The following is a 24105-nucleotide window of genomic DNA, read 5'->3' on the forward strand; positions in this document are numbered from 1 at the left end:
GAAACAGCAAAGGCCAGCAGCTGGGATGGAGGCAGGTTTGCTGTTCTACAGTCATTGCCTGTTTTTGGACTTTAGTCCTTTTAAGATGTATGTGTAGAATTTGTAAACTGCTAACCAACAAGGGTTGCAGATTCATGCTCACCTCTCATCACATTTAATCAGAATCACACTGTCTGTTCCAATGCCCAAGGCTGCAGCTCCCTTCTTGAGAGAAAAATGGCTCTGTAAAAGAAAGTACATTTGTATCAATAATCAGTCCCATACAAAGTCAAGATCCATTCCCTTGGCTGTTCTTTTCTTTTCAATCTGTCCCTCCAAAGCCCGGATTGCTGAGAGAAGATGGCATCCTTCACTTAAACTTTTTTTTCAATTGTGGTGAAATTCACATAACACAGAATTTACCATCTTAACTGTTTTAAGTGTACAGCTCAGCGGCATTGAGTACATTCACATTGTTGTGCGATCATCACTACCATCTATCTCCTTAACTCTTGATCATCTTGCAAAACTGAAACTCTGTATCCATTAAACAACAGCTCCACATTCCTCCATCCCCAGCCCCTGGTGACTAGCATTCTACTTTCTATCTCTATGAATTTGACTACTTTAGTACCTCATGTAAGTGGAACCATACAATAATTATTTTTCTGTGACTGGCTTATTTCATGAGCATATGTCCTCAAGGTTCATCCATGTTGTAGCATGTCTCGGAATTTCCTTCCTTCTTAATGCTCAATCATATTCATTTCATGTATACACAGCAATCTGTTTTTTCATTCATGCATCAATGGACACCTGGGTTGCTTCTACCTTTTGGCCCCTGTGAATAATGCTGCTATGAACATGGATCTACAAATATCTCCTCGAGCCTTGCTTTTAATTCTTTTGGGTATATATACCCAGAAGTGGAATTGCTGGATCATATGGTAATTCTGTTTTTGAGGAACTGCTCTATTGTTTTCCATAAAGCTGCACCATTTTACTTTCTCACCCACAGTGCACAACTGTTCCAATTTCTCCATACCCTTGTCAATGGTTGTTGTTTTCTGTTTTTCAATAATAGTCATTCAAATGGGTGTGGGGTGCTACTTCATTATGATTTTGCTTTGTATTTCTCTAATCATTAGTGATGTTGTGCATCTTTTCATGTGCTTATTGGCCATTTGTACATCTTCTTTGGAGAAATGTCTATACAAGTTCTTTGCCCTTTTTTGAAGGGGGTTGGTTGGTTTTATGTTGTTGTTGAATTCGCTCAGGCTTTTGCATGAAGATAACAAGACCCTGGAAATTATTAAAGAACCTGTTACCCCAACACACAGTAACCTACGCCAGTCTCACATACAAGGCATAAGAACACAGCAACAGCAGCTGTGTATTGTATGGCTCCCAGACTTATATTTTGCTACCCAGAGATTACATTCAGTTTCTTTCGAGTTCAGTGAAACTGTGCACTCAAGTAAGAGAAGCTGGCCTGAAATCCAGCACTCTTCATCCCAGACTCAATGGAGGGGCTGTCTGTTTTGGAGATGACTGCCCAGCCCAGGGTGTGATCAGGAAGGAGGCATCAGTCACTGGCTTGGCAAACAGCGCCTTCGGAAAGGCCACCCTGACAGGCCACCACTGAATCTTTGTTTGTGATTTTGGTTATTGATTCCAGGGAAGGATCCGAATCTCGGTGGCTGTAATCACTGTGCAATCTGGAGAGTGGAGAGGGGCTAACCTAGCCCAGCTGTACTGCATCTGTGAGCAGCCTCTTACTATTAACTACAGATCATTAAGCTGTCCAAAAGGAGAACTGCTTCCTCAATTTACATCACCAAAGGGCTGCTGACTGCAATTTTAAATGATGGCTCCAGAGTGTACTCTCCTCGAATGCCAGCTTTCGACTCTGAATTCTTTTTCTTTTTTAAAATTAATCTTTATTGGAGTATAGTTGCTTTACAATGCTGTGTGAGTTTCTGCTGTACAGCGAAGTAAATCAGCTACACGTACACATATATCCCCTCTTTTTTGGATTTCCTTCCCATTTCGGTCACCACAGAGCACTGAGTAGAGTTCCCTGTGCTATACAGTAGGTTCTCATTAGTTATCTATTTTATACATAGTAGCAATAGTGTATATATGTCAATGGCTCCTCTGAGTTCTTAAATATGCAGCCTAGGAACCGTTAACATGCATATTTCTAGGGGGTGTGGCTAGTAAGCAAGAAGAAATCACATTTATAACAGCAGCCAATACTATAAACCAATAAATGAGGCACTGAATAGAGGAGCTCTAAAAGCCCCGTGTAGCTAAGAGCAGAGATGGGAAAGGATCATTAGTCTCATTTTACAACCTTAGGAAGACAACGTGGAGAATCCTTAGGAAGATACCTGGGAACTAGGAACGCTTAATTGGAAAGATACATGACTCCTCCACCAAAAAAAAAAAGTGTTCTCTCTTACATAGTTACTGGATCCCTGGGCCACCCCAGAAAGAAGCTGCTCAGGGGAAAACAGCACTAAGTCTGTTTCTGCCAGGAGGGCACAGAATCAAGGTGCCAGCTGCCCCTCTGAGCAAGCATGCACTACCCAAATTAGGCCCCTCAGTGAATGAGCGCGTAAGCACTGTTAAAATCAAACACAAACGGAGACTTGAAAATTCCCTGAGCAGACAAAACCAGTTTAGTCAGAGAAGCAAAGCTTAATTTAGCTGATTTTGCAAGACAAGTGAGGCTCACTTGACCTGGGTCACTTCTCACTTAACGCCTCTGAAAATCGTGAGACTTAAATTGTTCTCCCCGATTCATATGCGGGAACCACTAACCAATTCCCTTTCATTTAAGAAAATTCTAATATTGCAACCAATCACTGGGAAGAATCAGCAGTCACTGCCTCCACGTTATATAAGCTGCTTTGTAAAATCTACCTCTGAGTCTCCTTCCACGTTTTGGCTGGAGTGCTCATGGTTTGCAAACTGTCTTTTCGGTATGTGTGTAACAGGGAAGAGCAAAATCTGACTCCATGTTGGATCTGTTTCTTTTACTTTAACCTTTGCTTTTTGTTGCTTTTGTTACTGTAATCAATAAAAGGATGTTATCTATAACTGTAAGCATACATAATGGCCTGCCTTAGGAACCCTGCCCCTCTGCCTGAATGTTAAACTAAAGTGCCTCCGTTCAGCTCACAGGGAGACATTCTGACCCTGCCCACCTGTGAAAGGCTACAGAAAAGAAGAAATTAACACATCCCCTCCCCAATGCTGGCCAAGCCAGGAGATATTTTGCAAGACTTATGGCCTTATTACTTTACTTCCTCACCTTCTCCCCGTCTCTGTTCTATAAAAGAAATGCATCCAGACCCCAATAAGTTGCTGTTCTGGGATGCTAGTCCGCCATCTTCTCAGACACCTGGCTTTCTGAATGAAGTCACTACTCCTTGCCTCAGCACCTTGTCTCCCAATTATTGGCCTGTCATGCAGCAGGCAGACTGAGCTTGGATTTGGTAACGTGTGTACCATAAACTTTTACTAATTATGACTTCGGTGATTCATTGGTTTTGTTTCTGTTTTTTTCCTTCCTGAACTTCTGACGGCACTAAACAGCTAAATGGCCCCCCGGGGGTAAGTAAGAGATCTGGTGCACCCGGTCAATGAGAGGAAGTAGTCTTGTCTGGTCTTTAATGAGGAAGAATGGGGAGTCTCAAATGAGGAGCAATTACCTAGGATAATGGATCACCATCCCAAATGCCACACATTTAAAGGAAAAACACATGCCATAACAGGAAGCTTCAAGATGGGGAACAAAGGAATGAAAAAGAAAATTAGGTACCAAACAGTGAGTTTGGTTACATTTTCAGGAGAGGGAGCAGGGAAATAGCTAAATGTTATCCATAAATAGCCAGGGACCTAAGAGAGAAGGCACTTGAGTGGGAAAAAAAAGACACTTCCTACGGACGAAGAAACCGTGAAGACAGCTGAAATGGCAGGACTCCCTGTGCTGGTGAGAACGTGCGAGGAGAATCATTCTTACTCCTTGGCAGCATGTTTAATGGAACCACTTGTTGATAGATCAGAGCAGAGGGCAGCGTCCTGGAGGCTGAGGACCCTGGGAACCAGGTATCTAGAGAGCTCAGAGGATGCTTGGTCACAAGCAGAGGGAGTTAGGGACACGTGGCATGGCGGGTTCACATCTGAAGGGCTGTGCCAGGATGGGGGTAGATGCTCTGGGTGACTTCAGAAGGTAAAACCATGAACACAAATTGGAAGCTACAAGGATTCTGTTGCATCCCCAAATCATCAGGGCTCTTGTAATGATCAGTTGTTCATCAATGGAATGGCTGGGGGATGAGTTAACGAAGAGCCCCCTCCCCCCACCCTGATTCTGGAAAAATAACATAGACCCCTGATAGAATCTAGTGGTTACTTAGGACTAAATCATATTTCTAAACAAGGGGAACAGACGTTAAAACCCATATGATTTTTATTTTACACTAAATGAAAAACTCAAGGTTGAAGATTAATTTCTCCATATTTTAAAAAATATCGTAAGTAATCTAGATACGGGCTACATAATTCAGCTGATATTTTAACTGGGTGCAATTAAATATGGGATTTTACAGTTATAGAATAATTGTAATTTTAAAAGAAGCAAGCTTTTGGGGCTTGAGTGGGATGAGATTATCCAGAGTAAGAAGGCGAGAGAATGACAGCCCCTCCCACCCATCCCCATGACTAGAGAATATGCCTAGGGATCTTTCTTCTTTAATGGGGACAATAAATGTCTCCTGTCTTTAGGGATGGTGGGAGAGTAAGGGGAATGGTAGAAAGCTCTGAGACAAAGCATTTCGAGTCTCTTGCCATGCTGGTTTCTCCTCCTCTATTACAATTGAGATACGCAGTTTAGAAAGCCGCCTTAATTCTTTCAAGCCATTGTTGGTCACATCCAGATATTTAACCGAGGCTCAGCTTCAGCTGCCCTGTGGGCCGCAGGGTTTCAGGGAAAGCGTATGAGGCTCCAGGGACACAAAAATGATCAAGACAGCCCTCAGTAGCCAGCTATTGCCCCTACCTCATCTTGAGCTTGCTAAATTTGTTCTTGCCTCTGGACCTCTTTACTTGCTGTTCCATTTCTTGGAAAACCCTTCCCTCATCTATGCCTGTGGCCCCCTGCCTCATTTGATGCAGGTCTCTGCTGTAGATCACCTCCACAGACACCTTTCACGACCATGTTGCAAAATAGCCCATTATCATGCCACTCTCTTGTCACCACCTGACATGAGAGTAGATATTTATTAGTCTACTGTCTTTCCCCTACTAGGATAGGCTGCACGAGGGCAAAGACTTTGTTGAAATAGTTAACAAGCATCTGTTGAATTTGACCATGTGCACAGAGAACAAGTTCAGGGAAATATCCACTATTTGCTGCCATAAATCTCTGGCCACAATGTTGACGTGTGGGCCAGATGATGGTGGGCTAAATGGACCCCGATGCCTCTTATCTATGGCCTATTCTAAAAGCACATCCAAGTGGTGATATGTATATGTATAACTGATTCACTTTGCTGTACACCTGAAACTAACACAAGATTGTAAATCAACTATACTCCAATAAAAATTTTTTAAAAAGGAATTGTTCTATGGATATTTGCATATTCACTTATAATAGTAATAATTATAATAAAGGGTAATCGTTGAAACAAGAACAACAAAAATAAAATAAAATAAAAGCATGTCCAGAGGTCTCCTTGGCACCCACCCCAGACAGCCTCCCACGGGTCCTTCCCAAGCAGGAAGCAGTTGTAGGCCCTTCTAACCAGACGAGCTGCTTGGGGGAAAGAAAGAAGCAACCCAAAGACTTCAAACAAAGAAAAAGGACACACTAGGCTGGAATACTCAGCTCCTAACTCTTCTGACAGTCTATCAAAGCTTTACCTCTTAGCTCTGAGGTCTATCGATCGTCCTTGGATTTGGATTTGATCCTTTTGTACCAACAGCCTTTCCCTTTGTGGGTGGAGTGAATGGCACGTGTGTGTAGGAACACAGAACACAGGTGGATGGATTACGCATCGTTACACATCATGGATGCCCAGCAAGGAAATCTTGAAGTCCAACCTATGAAAGAGCCGGAATCTGCTCCTTTGACCCCTCCCCGTACCCTGGAGCCCCTTCCCCCATCATCGATGACTGGACCAATAGTCTTTCCCTGTCCTCCTACTTCTCCACACCCCTTCCCGACACCCCCTAGTTTGCCTCCTATACTGTCTCAGAGAAACTGGTAGCTCTTGTTCTTGCTTCTGCTCATCAAATGGTCGAAAAGGGCACCCTGCTTTTGAAAGCACCTGACGTACAAAGAAGCCTGTACTCTGGGAGACCGCCTCATTCACTTCTAATGATCATGATTTGGAGGGCAGGGGATTGCCCGCCACGTTCTTAGAGACCCATGTGAGTCAGAGGTGATATGGATCTGCACACAAGGCATTTCTGTGAAGCTGCTACCTTATTATTTGCCCTCAAAGCTATAGTTTAAAGTTACCCCACTGTGAGTTTGTGCCCTAAGTATGTTTTAAAAGAAAGGAATGGTGTGTACCAGGATTAAGTAGACCCAACGGGCATGTGTGGTGACAAACATGAACACCGGCACTAAGCATGTATGCAGTCACATGAAAGCAATTATTTCCATGATTTCAGGATCCTGAGAAGAGTGAAATGAAAATGTGTAGTGGAAAGAGTCATTTGGCATGGAAACAACCTAAATGTCCATCAACAGATGAACGGATAAAGAAGATGTGGTACATAAAAACAATGGAACATTAGCCATAAAAAAAATGAAATAATGCCACCTGCAGCAACATGGATGGACCTAGAGATTATCACACTAAGTGAAGTAAGTCAGACGGAGAAAGACAGATACCGTATGGTATCACTTATATGTGGAATCTAAAATATGACACAAATGAACTTATCTATGACACAGAAACAGACTCACAGACATAGAGAACAGATTTGTGGTTACCAAGGAGGCGGAGGTGGGGAGGGATGGATTGGGACTTAGGAATTAGTAGATGCAAACTATTATATATAGAATGGATAAACAACAAGGTCCTACTGTATAGCACAGGGAACTATATTCAATATCTTCTGATAAACCATAATGGAAAATAATATGAAAAAGATTATATATATAACTGAATCGCTTTGCTGTAGAGCAGAAATTAACACAACATTGTAAATCAACTATACTTCAATTTAAAAAAATTTTTTTAAAAAGCAAAAGGTCATTTGAGATAAAATGACCTGGCTCTAGTTAGTCAAGTTATTCTCTCATTCTGAACCACTGTTTGCTCAGCTGCAAGGATGAATCCCTCTCTTGTTGGTGTGAGAGTTGGTGTGAGAAGTGTAGCTACTGCATGGGAAGGACCTACAGCTCGCCCAGCATCAATAGATGCTCACAAAGATGTGGCCCTTCCAATTCTCCAGCCTAATGTGATGCCATCCTCAGGTCTCTCTGGGTACCTTGAGCAGAATTTTGTTAATTAATTAAACAAAATTAAATTTAAATTACATGTTAATTCACTTTATGTCTTAAAATAAACATATGCCATATTGGAGCATGTAAAAAAATCTCAAAATCATACAAGTAACAATAGAGAATCCAAACTCTCCCAAAGCTGAGAATCCTTGGGCATTGCTTCGTATTTTGGGAGAGGGGCCATTATCCATCTTAAGAAAATAACTGGCCCCAGATATGCCTTCATCTTGCCTCCTGGAGACGTTCAGCTCTCTACCCATCGGGACACCAGTGGGTGGCTGGTTACAAGGGCAGTGTTAGCTGCCATTTGCGGAGTGTTTACTAAAGGCCAGGTACTGTATTATCTCACTTCATCTTCCCAACAACTACATGAGCTGGGTATTATAATCCCTGTTTTACAGATGAGGAAGAAATGAAGCAGGTAATCTAAAGTCACGTCCTGGAAAGTGGCAGAGCAGGGCCTATCATCATTTCTAGTCCATTCCAAAGCTTATGGGCTTCATCCACTAACCTGAAGAAAAATAGGTCTATCCAGTGACTCCTGACCTGGCACTTGGAGCAAGGGAGAGTCACCCACCCGATGAGGAATGTGACCTCAGGGGCACTTGGAGGGGTGACGTCCTCTTCTTATTTGTCTCTTCTCTGACAGTACAATGCCTGCTCTTTGAGAATGTCTCCTCATTCCTTTGTCTCCTATTGCAGTGAAAATACCCCCAGGAGAGGCAACACTTAGATTTTACAATCATATACATGGCTCTCAGGTTCTTTCCTAAGAGTAGGTTTTGATGGGATTGGGTAGAGGAGAAGATGATACAGGGGTGATGAGGACCCTACAAGGAAAAGGAGGGAGGAACGCAGAGGCGGAGGACGGGGTGCCAGGGGTGAAGTGAATCTGGTTCACTAGTTCACTTACTGAAAGTTCGGTCAGTGTTTCTGTCTAATGAGAAGCATGACATGGGAGCTTTTTCCGAGCTGCCTGGGTCACCATTTGTTTTTTGCTTTTGTTTTTAACAGAAAGGACGTCTATTTTTTGGAATTGAAACCCTCTCAAAAAGTGTGGTTATATGAAAACATCTTTCTAAAGCAAATTATGAGAATCACCTCCCCATGGAAGTGGGCTGAGGTCACGAGGGGCCTCAACAGAACACTGGTGATGGGTTCCAGGAGCCGTGGACCCAAGCTGAGCCTGGCGTGTTAAGAGTGGAATGACTTAGTTATGGTGATTTGCCTGAAAGATCCCAGTGTCTGTTGTGATTCTAAGGAACATTTTTCCTAGATGCGATTATGCTGTTTCAGTGAAGTTATTTCTGGAAGAGCTTGTGTCACACGAGGAAATAAGAGGAATTTGGAATTAAGCTCACGGTTGGGGCTTTCAGAAGATTTAGAGAGAGAGAGAGAGATGTGGATTACTGAGCTGGGATCTTAGCTTTCCTCTAAACCTCCTTTCAAGAAAGGACCTAAAAGTCATCAGATTAATTTTTGCCAAGCTCTTCTATCGCTGAGTTTGATGAGATTCCAGCAAAGGATGAGTATTGAACCAGATAATCTTTAAAATCCCTTCCAATTTTGTGATTCTACATTTTGGAGGAAAATCATCTTGGAGCTCCTAACTCATAAACGTTATCTCTTGTTTCAACTCAATGATTTATGTTCTTCTGTTCTTCATCGCAATACTATTTGTTTGATTTAGTCCTATGCGAATTTCAAGAAAACGGTTTGATTCGAAAAAACAAACCCAGCTTGCCCTGCTTATCAGCTAGGGAAAGTTCTAGTCTGTTTTGGTGGCTGGAAAAGTGATGGGTAGCTTTGTGGGATGTGGCAGAGACAGAGTGAAGTGTCACCTAGAAAACAAAAGATGACCCTTTGCTTTCTGAACATGTGAAGTTTCTGGCTGGGTGCTGGAGGATGACAGTTCCTCAACCCCATTTTCATCACTATGGCGCTAACCACGTCTAGTTATAAACTCTGTGCTCAGAAGAGAAGAAAGGGCAGTAACTGGACCTGGTTCAATAGATCAGGAAATTGTACTAGCATGAGAATAACCAACATGAAGAAAACAGGATTTGAGAAAAGATGCTTCAAGTGAATGTAGAACAGCCAGCTAGAGTGGCGATCAGGTCAGCCAGCCTAGGAGCTGAAACAGCAGTGTTGGGATTGTTGGCAAACTGAGGCTCTAGAGCTGATGCTGCCATTGACTGGACACGAAACCTTGGGCAAAACATCTTCCACCTCTGGGGCTTGGCTTCTTCATCCATAAAACAAGGTGTTGTTGTTGTTTTCAAGTCACCTAATATTTATGTAGAGCTCCCTATGTCCCAGGCGCTGAGGGAAGAGTTTTTTAAGGCTCTCATTTGATTCTCCAAAAGTCTTGGGCCTTGGAAACTCTCCAAGAACATAAAGAGAGACCGTAACCGAAGCAGCTCCTGCCTTGGCCATTGGCCTCCCCTTTCCCCACAGGATCCACACAGAAGCCCCCCATCACCCTTCTCCCCTGCAGGTCAAGGGATTCAGGAAGGAAACCTCCACGCAGAGATGGAAACAGGCCTGGAGAAAAGGCATTTGAGAACTGACTTGGCAATTTTCTTTCTTTAGCCTGGGAAGATCTGGGGCAGGTGGGGGCAGTGACTGTGAAATCCGAAAAGACTAAGGAAAGATCTGGCCTGGCCTGAAGGTAGAAGGAGCGGTACTAAAGGATGCATAGGCTGGAATGGCCCTGAGGTCTGGAGCCCAGCAGCAACTAGACACGGGGGTTGTGCTACCTCTCAACTTGGAGCTGCAAGGCAGGACTCACTTTTAAGGGCTCACCTGTCCAGAATGGTTGGGATCAAGTGCTCCAGGAGACATGGGAGTTCTTTAAATCAAGCTCTAAGCTCTAAAAGCCCTTCCCAGCCCAACCTATGGGTATCAAGGAGGATTTTTTTTTTTTTTTTTTCCTGTGGGGCATGGAGAAGGAACAGTTTAGCATCACCTTCACGTAAAGAAAAAAGCTCTTGGTGGAAATCTGACTCAGGAAGGTATAAAATGTTAAAGCAATTGATGATCTGTGGTTTACAAAACTCTGTCGCTGTATCTTTTAATCTGGTTTCTGCACTGGTAGCTGGGGCAGGGCCCTCACAGGTCTAGGAGTCAGGAAATCTGCTTAATCCTGGCTCTACCTACCTAGCTAACTGCAGCCTCTTCATTTAAAAAAAAATGCTGAGAACAATCTCTTTTCTGCCGGGCTCACAAGGTTGTTGTTCAATCAGATGAACTTGTGTCTATTAGAAGTTGGAAATGGTCCATAGCAATCAGATATAAGGTCTTGTACATTGGAAGGATAGTTCATCTGTCAAAATCTTTGAGTTAGAAACGATTCACACTTTAGGTTCATAATTTTCAAATGTTCTTCCGTAATTATGGGCACAGATAGAAATACCAGAAGGAGGCGGGAGAATCGAATGGTTGCTGTAGTCATTTCTTTCTGAATCACCTTTCTTTTCTTGGAAAATGGAGAAAGAGATTGAAGTTGACAATATCAAGGAACAAAGGCAGAGCAAAATTATCCTCAGATCACATGACCTGGACTTTCTGAGCAACGTTGAGTGAACTTACATCCAACTTGAGCCCAAGAAACTCGTGCAGAAATCAGAGAGCACAAGGAACTTGCTGATCGGTCAACCTCATTTCAGGATGTGGAAACAGCACGGAAACCAAAGGAAGAAGATGCCAATATAAGATCACCTGGGCTTTTTAGTCTGAGAATACAGTAACATGTAACTATTTAGGGATCCAAATCCACTTTAGGGAAATCGTAATTGGAAGACAAATTACCTTATGTTTTTCTACCCTTGGAGAAGCTGAGAAATGAGAGTTGTCTCATGGTGGGGACCTAGGCTTGGGAGAATACATGATGTGTCCCCCCGCCCAAAGATGTCCACATCCTAATCCCTTAAACCTGTGACTATGTTACCTTACATGGCAAATGGGACTTGGAAGATGTGATGAAGGATCCTGAGATGAAAGATTATCCTGTGTTACCAGGGTATAATCACAAGAGAAAGAGGGAGACAGGAGAATCAGGGCCAGCGAAGGAGATGGAAGCAGAGGTCAGAGATGGGGGCGGGGGGATTGGAAGACCTGCTGCTGCTGGTTTTGAAGATGGAAGAAGTGGCCCTGACCCAAGGCAGGCAAGCAGCCTCTAGAAACTGGAAAGGCAAGGAAATGGATTCTCTCCTACAATATCCAGAAGGAACACAGCCCTGCCTGACCCACTGCAGATTTCTGACCTCCAGAACGGCAGGATAATGAATTCATGTTGTTTTAAGCCGTGAAGTTTGTAGTAATTTGTTCCAGCAGCAATAGGAAAGTAAAACATCAGAGGCTGCTAAATTTGATGCCTATAAATCGAGAAAGGGCATTAAATTAAAATGCTATAACATGACTGAAAGCAAGATGCTAAAGATGCTAAAGATAAATCATTCGTTTCCTTTAATTCCATGGCTAATGGAGTGGTTGTGAACTGTATTCACTGGCTTCCAATCGGTACTTGCCTTTTGTTTCCTTGTTATGAACTCACACACACGCACACACACACACCACTTAAAATAGGAGAAAGAAAGGTTCTGTAGTAGATCTGAGTCCTTCCCCATCTCCTAGCTCCCCGGCCCTCAGAGGGCTTTTCAATCTCTGAGGCAATTGTTTCCTAGACTCTAGGCTACCTTGAAGCAGATGTCGTGAAGGAACAATCTCAGGAATTACGCAGCAGGTGATGCTTACGAACACCTGTCAAGAACAGACTCTGGTTCCCTGCAGGTCGCGTGTGGCAGGACAGTTTGGAACCAACACCTTGCTCAAATAGCTGCTCTGTGGCTTTGAACTTGCGTGCTGCATTGCCCTGGCACATGCGAGAAAGATGGCGGCTTGGCAGGCTAAAGCTGTTTGGCTTCATTTACGAGCAAAGGATGGGCCATTTTTCCAGTGCCTAAGTGGTAGTAGGAACGATGGCATTAACTCTTTAAAGGCCATGGAAGGAATTTGAAGCACCATTCCCTGGAGCACCAAACTCTCAGCGTCCTGCCCGGACGGCAGCCTGGCAGTAGACAGGAGCCTGTGCTTGGCTGAGACAGACCCGGCCCAGAGATGAGATATGACAGTCACTAGACCATTTCTCTACCGTGATAAAACCTCTGGTTAAGTCAGCCGCAAAAGTGTCTCACGGAACCAAGAGGGTAGAATATCTGATCGGAACTTTGTAACAGAAAGACTGTATCAACAGGATACTTGGGAGTTTTGAGTTATACAGGCACAGCATTGATGATGCAATGAGTTCATAGTTACTCTACCCTCTCTCCTCCTCCCATTCCCCCAACACGTGACATTATTACAGAGAAGTAAGTACAGGAATGAGGGGTAAAAGCATTCTGCTTTCTCTTTGAGCATTTTCTTGAATTTCAAAGACAAAGGAGCTCACCCCATTTTACCACCCAGCTGATCTCTCCCCTCATTCTCTCCCAAGAAGTATCTTCTGGAAAGAGAAACCATGGGGTAAAGTATCTCCAAATACCATCCCTTTAATCGGGGCTTTAAGGAATATAACCTTAAACTTGGAAAGAACGTTGACACCTACATGCTCAGACGTGAAGGCAATGAGCCTGGGGACCGCAGCCATCCCTTTCTCCTTGACTTCAGGGAACATCTTAAAGCGCGCAATCAGCATAGCGTACATGTTGGATATAGCGCCACCTAAAGGCAGAGCAACAACAGTTACCTCTTCTAGTCATTGTCAACATCGTCATTTCACATGCAAGCAACATTCCTTATTTCCATTGACCTAGAGTCCTCCTTGGACACAGGAGAAGACCTTCTTACTGGCTGTCCTTTGAGTTGAATCCTCAGACTCAAAGGCACTAGCTAAGAGGGTCCAGAGAAGGAGCATTTAGCCCAACTCTAGGATGGATGCCAGCCCCTCCACACCCACCTCTGTCACTGCAGTTGACTCTGCTCTTGCTAGGGGCCCTTTGAAGAGGCTTTTAAGAACTTAAAAAGTGTTGCCTTCCTTCTCGGCTTGACAGTGTAGTCATTCTGCATTAGGCCTGTGATAAACTTATATCCTCATGGAGAGGACATTTCTTTTCATTTCAGCTCACGCAATGCCTTGCACTTGGACAGAGAAAGATCATTTGCTATTAATGAGGTGGACTGTTAACAGTCCTTACAGGATGAGGGTAAACATCCAAGCCCATCTCATCACATTCATCTGTTAATTCCCTCCAGATGGTTCTGCCCTCTCAATGACATCACTGAAATATAATTTTAATGCTTACAATTTCATAATTATAGGAAAATACACAACAAAGGGAATTTTAAGTCCATACTGAATTACTATTCATGTGTCATCCTAAGGTTGTCAAGGATTTCATACCATAAGATCTGTATCTTATAAGTAGAGTCTCATTTGACAAGCAAAGAAAAGTGAGCTTCTCCCCAGGATTGTTGGAAAGTTTAGGATTTTTGCTAACCAGGTAGAAGGCAGATTGTTGCGAATGCAAATGAATATGCTGGTGTGGGAGCTGTGAGACCACGAGGCAGAGTGAAGACACCGCGAGCCCCCCCAACCCCCAGGGGGAGGCGCCCGGGCTCTGCCATCACGTGAGTTCTCTGAGCTCCTTTCCCTTCTGGTGGCTGTGGAGCAGGAGGGTTCTCTGTACCAAGTGGGATGGCCCACGCAGGGCCATGATCTCTGCCTTGTCTCTGCCCTGGGCTCTGATGCAAGCAGGCAACCTGGCAAAGAGCAGTAGTCACCCAGAGCCTGGCTCTGTCATCAGTCAGAATGAGGGCAATCCCTACCTCTTCTGGACCCCAGAGACATTGAACAAATAGAATCCAGGTCAAGCCTGCTCTGAGCAGACACCTTGTCTAAAAGGCTGACGGTGCAGGATGCTGGTGGGCAAAGGACCAGCTTTTAAAGGAAGTTTCACTCTAGCTCATGGTTTCTCCATCCTGGCACTCAGGGGTATTTCGGGCTGGATAATTCCTTATGGTGGCGCTGCCCTGGGCATCCCTGGCCTCTACCCACCAGATGCCAGTAGCACTACATGCCCCCAGCCCCCAAATGAGTTGTGACAATCAAAAATTTCTCCAGAGACACTGCCAAATATCCCCTGGGGGCAAAATAGCTCCCAGTTGAGAACCGCTGCCCTAGTTCTTTTCAGAGAGGCTGGGGAGAAAGGAGAGAGGAAGAAAAAGGGGAAGATGGACACAGAAAGAGTGCACTTCCAAGGACAATTGTCCAGGGAGTCCCACTCTGCTTCCCACTCTTTGTCTCACGGCTCAGTCATTCTCCATCTAAAGGTTCAGCTGCCCAGAGAGGGATGAAGAGGCTCCTGGGTCTCCGGACAGAGCAGACTGCACTGTGTAACACAGGCAGGAGGACAGATGCATGGGCCCTACGTGCTCTTCTTTCCCAGGAATCTCCCAGAGAAAGGGTGCAAAAACAAGACCCGAAACATTCTGAAAATCCTGTTAGATAGGAAAAGGTTTGTGAATAAGTCAAGATTTCCCTGAGCGGTGACCTTCTCCAGTTCCCTCTGGCTCCCGGCTGAGGGTTACATCCCGTAAACAGATTTCTTCTAGAAGTCTCAAAGGGCTTTCCATGAAGCATGTCGCCTCTGGCTGTTACAGATGGAGGTGTAAGGAAACTGGGCTGCACTATATTTTCAAGCACAGACCTAATTCTTCATGTCTAGTCCCAGGCAATGGGACCCTCAGGTCTCCGGCACATAGATGTGTGATTTCCCTTATGTCCACCCCTTAAATCATAAGACCCTTTCCCCGGGAATAAGGCTGGATGCTACCCAGAAAGGCATCCATTAACATGTGACGATGCTATGATCCATCTCTCCTCTGTAACGCCTTGTAGAAAGCAGGGCAGAAACAGGTTGCTAATGACCTTTTCTTTTGTCCCCTCCCGATTTTGCAAGGTCTACATTACACTGTAGCCTGGCATCTACGGCTTCCATCTTGGGGTCAGAGCATGTGGGTCTTCAGGATCTAAGGAAGGAGCCTCAGGATCAAGTTCTAGTCTCTTCTACCTGATCATTCCCCACCATTGATGAGGGTGGCAGCCCTTAGTCCATACCTGGCTTAGCAGAACTGCCAAAGAGGAGTCTTTCTCTGGCTCTGTATTTTCTGGGGCAGGTGGGTCCCAAGACCAGCCAGGTAAGTCAGGCCTGGCCCAAACCCCCCTTAGTCACCTTTTCCGGGGCCACAGGAGCAGCCGTTCTCTTCCCACTCTTGGGAACCATTATAAGAGAGCCCAAGGTGCTCCTGGTTCCCTCAGGACAGCTCAATCACACAACCGATCTTACAAGAGAAGGAAGAATAAAGGTAGAAACAACGTTGATCTCTGTACCCTACCTAGTTCCTCGTGAAAAAACACCTTAAGAGCATCAGTTCCAGTTAATGATGACAAACTTCCCTCAATTGGGGATGGTTTTCCAAAGGAACACTAAATACTCAGTTCCCTACAAAATAAAGCTAGCTTAAAATTCATCACAGCTGGTGTTCAATGACTTTAAATTTAAAAAGGCAAATTTTCCCTTTCATTTAACTAACACATTTTCCTTCAGCACCTGAAAACATATGCTATAGCTTTAAAAACAGAAAATAAAATAGCCGATCTGAGCTTGTAGATAAAGCTGCTTAATTTAGGACTTGGCCCTGAGGCCGCTGTTACTCATCACCATTTCCTCCCTCTGCCTTCTCTTCACTTTCTCTCTCCCTCATCACCCCCTTGTCTTTGTAGATTTGCTGAAGAGGGAGCACGACTTGGCCTTTGCTCTGCCTGACACAACGGCAGGTGTGGCTCTGGCCTCCCCAGCGGGGTCAGTCTCCGTGGACTGAGCCCTGGGGCAGTAACACCCATTCTGAAGACCCCTCTCTTGCCGCTGAGGAGGTGACAGTCTGCACGCCAGGTTTCCTTTCCACGGGTCAGTGACTCTCTCTCTTCCCACTGCCTTCCTAACTTTTATTTCATCTCTGCATCAAACCGAGGTCACGCACACAGACCCAGGAACCAAAAGCAGGACTTTCTGTCTCAGGTTGATTTTCTTGGCTGGAAGAGGTGTAAATAACGGAGCTTAGAATGCAATGGCTGGTGATAAAAGGCAGGATGGGAAAGACTGGAAAGATTGAATGACATCATCAAGAAGCAAAAGAATGAGAAACCTCTTGAAGAAATCATCACCCTCTTTTTTAGCTCTAAGAAACTCCTCCTTTCACTGATGCTTGGGAGAGTGAAATCCCCTTATTCTAGAATTCCCTTATTAGGAATCTTCCCTCCTTTGTTCCACGTGATCCATACATCCTATGTGTAGGATCACAGAAGTACTGGGTTAATATCATTGCTGATTAGGCTCTTTTCGAACACAAATAATTAATATTCAAGCATGGTGTAGCTGGCTTGGAGGCGTGGTCAATGGTCACATGCACTTAATCACATTCATTCTTTTGATCAATATATAGCCTATTTAACCTAATGCAGAAACACAGACTAGATATTTAATCATTTCTAGGTTCATAATAAGGCATGACATATCAGAAGAAAAAACACAAAGAAAGGTTAAAATATCATATACCAGGAGAAAATATCCCATCGCCAGAGCCCCCAGGCCAGCCAATGATTTCTCTCATTTTCTTTAGCGTGACATATTCCAAAAGCACAAATACTGGAGCAATTTCATAGGTGAACCTGAAATGTAGTAATGGCCACATTTTATGTCTGTAACTCAAAGAAATAATTCATCATTACAATATCTACAGAACAATTTCAATCTGCAGAACAATTTACAATTATAGCACTGAGCGGAGAGAAAAAAGTTTTGCTCGGTTTTCTGTATTCCTAAAGTCAAGAGCTTCAATCATTGGCTTAATGAGCAAGGGTCATTTATCACAGTGAATAAATATATTGCAGAGTAACATTATAACACTATCTAAAAGACAACATCTGGTCCCATTTCTCTCTCATATTATACATAATTATAAATCCAACATGCCCCAAAATGTCCCTTTTGTGTTTAGAACATGGTGTATAACTTTGATTGCATGAAAGATATATCAGGAGTATCTTTTAAGCTAAAGTAAACATCCATACTCCTCTGAAGTTTGTCTCACTATTTTAGGGGCTACTTAATAAAAAGAGATTTTTCACATGAGAGGTAGAATAAAGATTATGGAATCTCATTAATAATTATCCTGGATTACACAAAAACACATTTAGCTACTTACATGTTAGTGTTTGCTGTTGAGGTCAGCCAGTCTGCTGCTAATCCAACCATATCCAGTCCTGTAGAAAGTTGATTGAAATATCTGGGATGCCCTGAATTAGACAGAACACCAAAATCAGGATGAATCCAATGAAAATAAATGCTTCCGAAACACATGATTTCTCTAGCTAAAGAGCCTTGAAAGATCCTTCAGTAATAGGAAATCCATACTCAGAAACCCATCTCTCTCTCTCTCTCTCTCTCTCTCTCTCTCTCTCACACACACACACACACACACACACACACACACACATCCCAAAGGAGCATTTCCTTTAACAAGAGAAACTGTTTTGGGTTTTGATATTTCTTAAAACACGCTCTAAAAATCTTCCTTTAAACATACCCTATAAAAAAAAATAATCGTGATTTGCAATGTGGACACTAGTTTATTTTCTAGCATTCTTTCAATATATTTGCAAACTCAAATGCCGGTGCAATCCAAAGCTATTCAAAGACAGGCGACTTCTTGTTTACACTTGTGCTGTTAAAAAATCCTTTTCCATTGAAGTTGTCCTGGGAATCAGTCATGTACCATGACATCCACCAGGCATGCTAACATCCATAGTAATATCAGTGACAAATGGCTGATGATCAGAAAAGACAAGGCAAAAATGAGAAAATAGGACACTCTGTTGAGTGGTTTGCCCTGGACTCAAAAGGTGATGACTGTCTAAAGATGGTATGAACAGACCTAATTGCCAATTCTTTTCTGTCTGAATATTCGATCATAAACAAGAGCTCCTTCGTAGTTGCAATTCAAAATAAAGCTAAATACAGTCAACATCACTGTCTTGTCAACAAGATACATGAAGGTATAGTCAATGGACCAATCAGTCTATTAGCCAGGCTTATCTAATTAACTTCTGGATTCCTCTAAAACTCTCTAAAGGGGTTGACACCCAAACACTCCTGAGGCTATTATTTAACATGTGATTGTAAAGATCTCATTAGAATTCCATTTCCTTGTCTTGCCCCACACAAGCCTATCTATAAATCTGTGATTTGTTTAGCAGCGAAAATTTTGGAAGATTAACAATTAAGGAAATAGCTTCTGATGAAAAGGCATCTGCCACTTACTGGACACCTGTCTGAAGCCTGGGGATGTGAGAGTCTCTCACGCCAGCATGGACAAAACAAGATAAAGGAAGGCAAAGGGGAAAGCAGAGAAAAAAGTCAACACAAAGCTTATCTCAGGACCAGGACCAGAGCCTTCTCTTATCAGCTGTGGGCATGTGGCCAGACAATGAGACCCCGAGAAAAGATAGGAGCTGGGAAAGAGCACATCTTAAAGAGATTGGGGTTTGGGCAGCTCTCGCTCATTCTTTGGCCCTGCACGGTGCCCTTCAAGCTTTTTGCTCTGATGCTGACCCCGTCAGTCTGCGCATCCACAGAGAGGGAAACAGGCTTCCTGCGTATTCCTCTCTGCCTCATTGCTCCCCATTTCATTAGCGCTCACAGCTGAAATCACAGCCCTCTTCTCCCTCCTGAGGCCCCTTCATTCCTCTTTCCCTAAGCCATTTCTTTGAAGCGAGGAAATTAATAAGGATTAGCAAATCTATCCATTAATCAACTCCCCCAACTCACATGCATTTTCTGGACAAATCTGGTATCTATGATCACACACTAACTCTACAGAAATGTTGGCGTGAAAACCTCTGCATAAAATTGAGAGGGATCCCAAGATATGTGTTGTGCCCCAGGTAATCAGAAGGTCAATTCACCCTGATGACTTCCGGAAACTGTGGAAAGAACTTTGATGCTGCAATTGCTTGGCTTCCGTCTTCCATACATTTTTGACCTTGGTCTATTTCACCTAAATCTCTCCTGCCTCAAGATCTGCATTCACTGATAACGATGTGGAAACACGCAGGGAGATGCTTTGACAAATCACAACAACGTGTCCTCTTGATTTCTGCAGAAATATTATATTTGCTCACTTCCCATGAACCTATAGGCTGCCGCCGAATCCAGGTGGGGTTCCCTGAGACCTGCCTGCCTGCTGTCCTAGCCGCTACTGCTGCTGCCCCCGCCCCCGGCCCCGTGTTGCGAGCCAGCGCCGGCCAAGGAGTCGGGTGGCCACGCGCTGCCGCGGAGACAGCGAGTTTGAAACCAGAGATTAGAGCTGCTCTCGCCTCTGGACCGCTCCCCACAGATCAGCAAATGAGCCAGGAAGGATGAGCAGACTCTGTGAACAGCCAGCCGCAGGCAGCTCTGACCCTGGTGTCCACAGTCCTTTGGGAAGGGGCCCCAAGTCGGTCCAGGCTGCTCTCTCTCGACCCGCAACACACACCCAAGGATGGCCTCGTTTACTGATGCGTCAATGCCTTTGTCTCATGGCTGAGTTCAGAGATTCAAGACAAGATTAAGCCCTCCACCACCCCACCCCACCACTAGCAAACCCAACGACCCTAGCAAACGCTAATTATTCCAGAATTTTATCATTCTCTGCACTTCTCAGTTTTCTTTCGCAACATTCCTTACAGAGGTAATTTTAACAATGCATGAAGACTTCCCCCCTGCCCCTCACTTCTCTCTAAGCCTGGAGTCCAAGTGGAAATTAGGTTAAGGACTCTCAGTAGAAAGCAGATGATAACATGCATTTTACAAAAGAATCTTCTGGGGAGCATTAACACGCCTAATGGTAGCAGTGATGGTAACTGCTTCACAGACCCTAAACAGTACTAGTTGTCAAATACAAGTTACAGCATGAAACCTATAAACTTGCCAGTCAAAGAGGAAGGTGACAGCTGTTAATTACTTGAAATGCTATTGGGGGTGGGGGGAAGGACCAGAAGACTACATATGTTATGAATAATATTGATACTGAATTAATATTGATATGCCTTGGTCAGAAATCCAACTCAATCATACTTTTTCTGACCTTTAAATAAAATGCATTAGAGCTACACTGACCAACAGCTTCACAAGCATTATGGCAAAATCTAAGTGTTGAGTTGGCCCATCTTTTCCCGACACTAAATGGAACATTGACAGACAGAACAATTACTATCATTGACCTGCAAATTTCCATTATCTTAACTCTTTAAATTGCATTTCAGGCACCACCAGCTTTTAAGGATGAAGATGTGAAACATTTTTATAGATTCTTTTTGGTTTGGTAACAATCAAAATAATAGGTAGCAATTTACTGTTAATGTATTTAAATATTAGGTTGGGGAATAGGTCAAATAAAAATGAATTAAAAGCATTGCTCAGGTTTGCACCTACAGATACATGAAAATCTGGAAGAAAAACCATCTTTAGTACCTAGTACACACATCATGTGGACTCTCTGTGAATATAATTGAGAATGAAATCTAAGAAGTCTTCAAAACTCATACTCCATAGATTGAGTCTGATAGAAATCTCCGAGTTAAATTCTTTTCCCTGAGTATCTAATTCTAAGTCTATACTTTCACAAAGGTGGATAATAATAGTACGGCAAATCAATCTCCTAAGGCTTCTATGCATATCTTTCCTCTCTGTTGGTGAAAAGAACGTGCAAAAACAAAAATAAAACAAAACAAAGGGCTAAAAGTCACATGGCAAACATTCTTAAAATTTGTTGTTGATTAAAATGATACTGATAATTCATGTAATTCAAAACTTGCAAAGAAAAAGATTAAGTTTCTAGAGCAATTAATATTTTGTGACATTTTACATATTTATTTGTTAGCAAATCTTTTTTAAGGCTACAAGTCAATTTAGATCCACAAGGTCTCCTCTCCCCCCAAATTCATTCACGTTTATTTTTATTGCTTTAATGAAGTGTAGTAGTGCCACCATGTATCAGGATAATTAGAGGCAAAGTAGAAAACGGAGGGGTAATCATAACCTGGGGAGATGAATAGCTGACTTTGTGTAGATAAAATGAAAGCTTAGAGTGCACCCACATAAATATTACACCTGTGGCTATAAAATGGATAGAGTATGAAGAATACTATAAAAAAAAGCAATAAATACAAAATAGACTAAAAATGTTTGCCCTTAAGGATATCTGATTCCCCTCTATCCCTTTTTTCTTTGTCTTACATACAGAATGGTTAGGAAGCAGGAACATCCTTGTATAACATGGCTGAATTGTTAAGCTAGTTTGTATTGTGTTTTCTTTTGTGTACATTTATTTAAAAATAGAGGAAACCTGGAGTTCAAATCTGAAGTCTTGGTCATTTGAGACAATGCCAAAATATTATACCACTGCTTCAACCATTACATGGATGGTTTGTCCAATTTCTGATGCTTTCTATGCCAAGGAAATACCAGCACTGCACTGGTATTTGGGCTTTTGTTTGGATCATGCCTTTTGCGCTTTCATTTATAGATTCCTTTTCTTTCTCTATTTTCGGTCACTTCTACAGGCCTCTGCTGACAAATGGTTGCTTCTACATCAGTGGTTAATTTCCATGGTCAAATAGTGCAGTGTAAAATCTGATGATTTATACTTAGATAACGTTTCTGACATTATCAACTTCACAAGCATGAACAGTAATGGCAAAGGGTGCTATTGATGTTAATCATTCTAATCATGACTATTTTCTTAAATGACAAAAATAACTTTGTAAATCTGAAATTATCACTAACTCCATAAACTAAAACATTTTTATAGAAAAAATTAAAGCTTTAAAAGAAACAAAGAGCTTTATTATTTCTGATTGGACAATACCTGTTTTAATTGCATATTTTAGAGTTGTTTGGCAATGCATCAAAATTTCCTCCAAATTTTGTGGTTGGTCTGCCAATCCCCAGTTATATTCTTGAAGAAGCTCATTGGGGTAATGGAAGTCAATCACTTTGGTCGATCTATCGAAACTTTTCACCACATACTGAAGCAAAATGTCCATAACATCTTGCAGAAATGCCAAAGTGGGTCTTTCTCCATCACACGCTGGTAGCAGGTCTGAAGAATGGAATCAAAATGCCACATTTTAATTTTACAATGAAACTATCCAGGGCAAGTTTGTCAGCTGACAATTTCTCTTTGAACCGAGAGATTTTACGTTTAAAAAAAATCTTCTGGAAACGAGAGCATTTTCTTTAAAGAGGAGGGATTCTTCAAAGATGAAGGAATGAAAAAAATCACGATTTCTCTCCCTACCCCAAATTATTTCCTGCATTTCAGTTCATAACTTGTTTGCTTTCTTCCTTTCTTTTATCTTTTCTTTTTTTTTTTTTTTTAAGAGGCTATGCCTCCATTCATTTGTTTCACCGGCGTTCGCGCTAAATGTTGTTTCTCAGTAAATCATCTTAAATGATCACGGAAACACTTCGTCAGGAATGTTTGAGGAATGCCTTTGGGCAAATCAGGCAAAATGGGTCATGCAATGTTAGGATCTCTGGCCTATTACGAAAGCCCACTGTTTCCAAAGACAGCGTGTGTATGTGTGTGTGTGTGTGCGCGCGCGCGCGTATGGGTGACCGCGTGTGTAAGCGCAAGGGAGTAAAACCGCGCGCAGGGCTCACGTGAATCGTTCTCCTGTGAAAACACAGCTACAAATTACTCTTGCGATCTAAAGATCTAGAAAGCCTCAGCAGTTTTGAACTGGAAACCGCGTCCCACCCGAGGCCTCAGCGGCACCGAGGAGAGGACCCGGAGCCAGGGCGCGCGCGAGCGCCCAGCGCCAAGCAGAGGCCGCGGTCGGGGTCGGACCGAGGGGGCAAGCCCAGCCTTTCTCGCTGTCGGCTGAAGGTTCTCCTAAGGTCCGCTTCCGCCCTCCACCTCGACGCCCCGGCTCAGGCTCCCGGCGCGGGGTCCCTCCTGGCCGCGGTGGGCGGGGCAGGGCGAGGGGCAGAGGCTCCCGGGGGCCCCGCGAGGCGCCTTTACCTGTTGCGTGTAGAAACGCGTAGTTAACCCCCGCTTTGGGGCAGCTGCAGGGCTTCTGGTTGCAGGCGCAGGGGGCCTTGCGGGAGGTGGCCTTCGGGGGCTGGATCCCGCCGCTCTCCGCCGGCTTCTCGGCGTCCCCGTAGAGCAGGGCTGGGCAAGGACACGGAGCGCGGACCTCGGTCAGCCGCCCGCCGGCCCGGCTCCCAGCACCCCGCCGGTCCCCGGCCAAAAATCAAGAATCTCCGACCCTCGATGGGATGCGGAGGTGAGAAGGTGGCTTTGCCCCCCGCGGGCTCCGAGGCGCCTGGCCACGTCCGCCTCCCTCCCCCCGGCACCGGCACTCACCGCACAGCTTGTTTCCGATGCCGCCCGTGAACTTCTGAGCCACCTGACACCAGGCCCTCGCTGCAAGGAAAGACAGGCAGGAGGAGGGCGAGGCCGTAAGAAAAGAGCAGAAAGACGTGTGAAATTTCGTT

The 24105-nt window shown here is 43.8% G+C and overlaps 1 protein-coding gene across 1 annotated transcript in view; it reads right to left on the reverse strand.

Moving 5' to 3' along the window:
• Positions 1-24105, reverse strand: part of GAD2 (glutamate decarboxylase 2) — a 68212-nt gene that overhangs the window by 43339 nt on the left and 768 nt on the right. Inside the window, exons 2-8 of the mRNA XM_007189898.2 lie at positions 23975-24034; positions 23630-23779; positions 22472-22705; positions 17771-17861; positions 17122-17234; positions 13113-13228; positions 143-222 (exon numbers count right to left, since the gene is read on the reverse strand). Coding sequence (XP_007189960.1) covers positions 143-222; positions 13113-13228; positions 17122-17234; positions 17771-17861; positions 22472-22705; positions 23630-23779; positions 23975-24034 — 844 coding nt within the window. The remainder of the gene's footprint in view (positions 1-142; positions 223-13112; positions 13229-17121; positions 17235-17770; positions 17862-22471; positions 22706-23629; positions 23780-23974; positions 24035-24105) is intronic.

Source organism: Balaenoptera acutorostrata, chromosome 3 (genome assembly GCF_949987535.1).
Source record: "Balaenoptera acutorostrata chromosome 3, mBalAcu1.1, whole genome shotgun sequence".
NCBI classification, from domain to species: Eukaryota; Metazoa; Chordata; class Mammalia; order Artiodactyla; family Balaenopteridae; genus Balaenoptera; species Balaenoptera acutorostrata.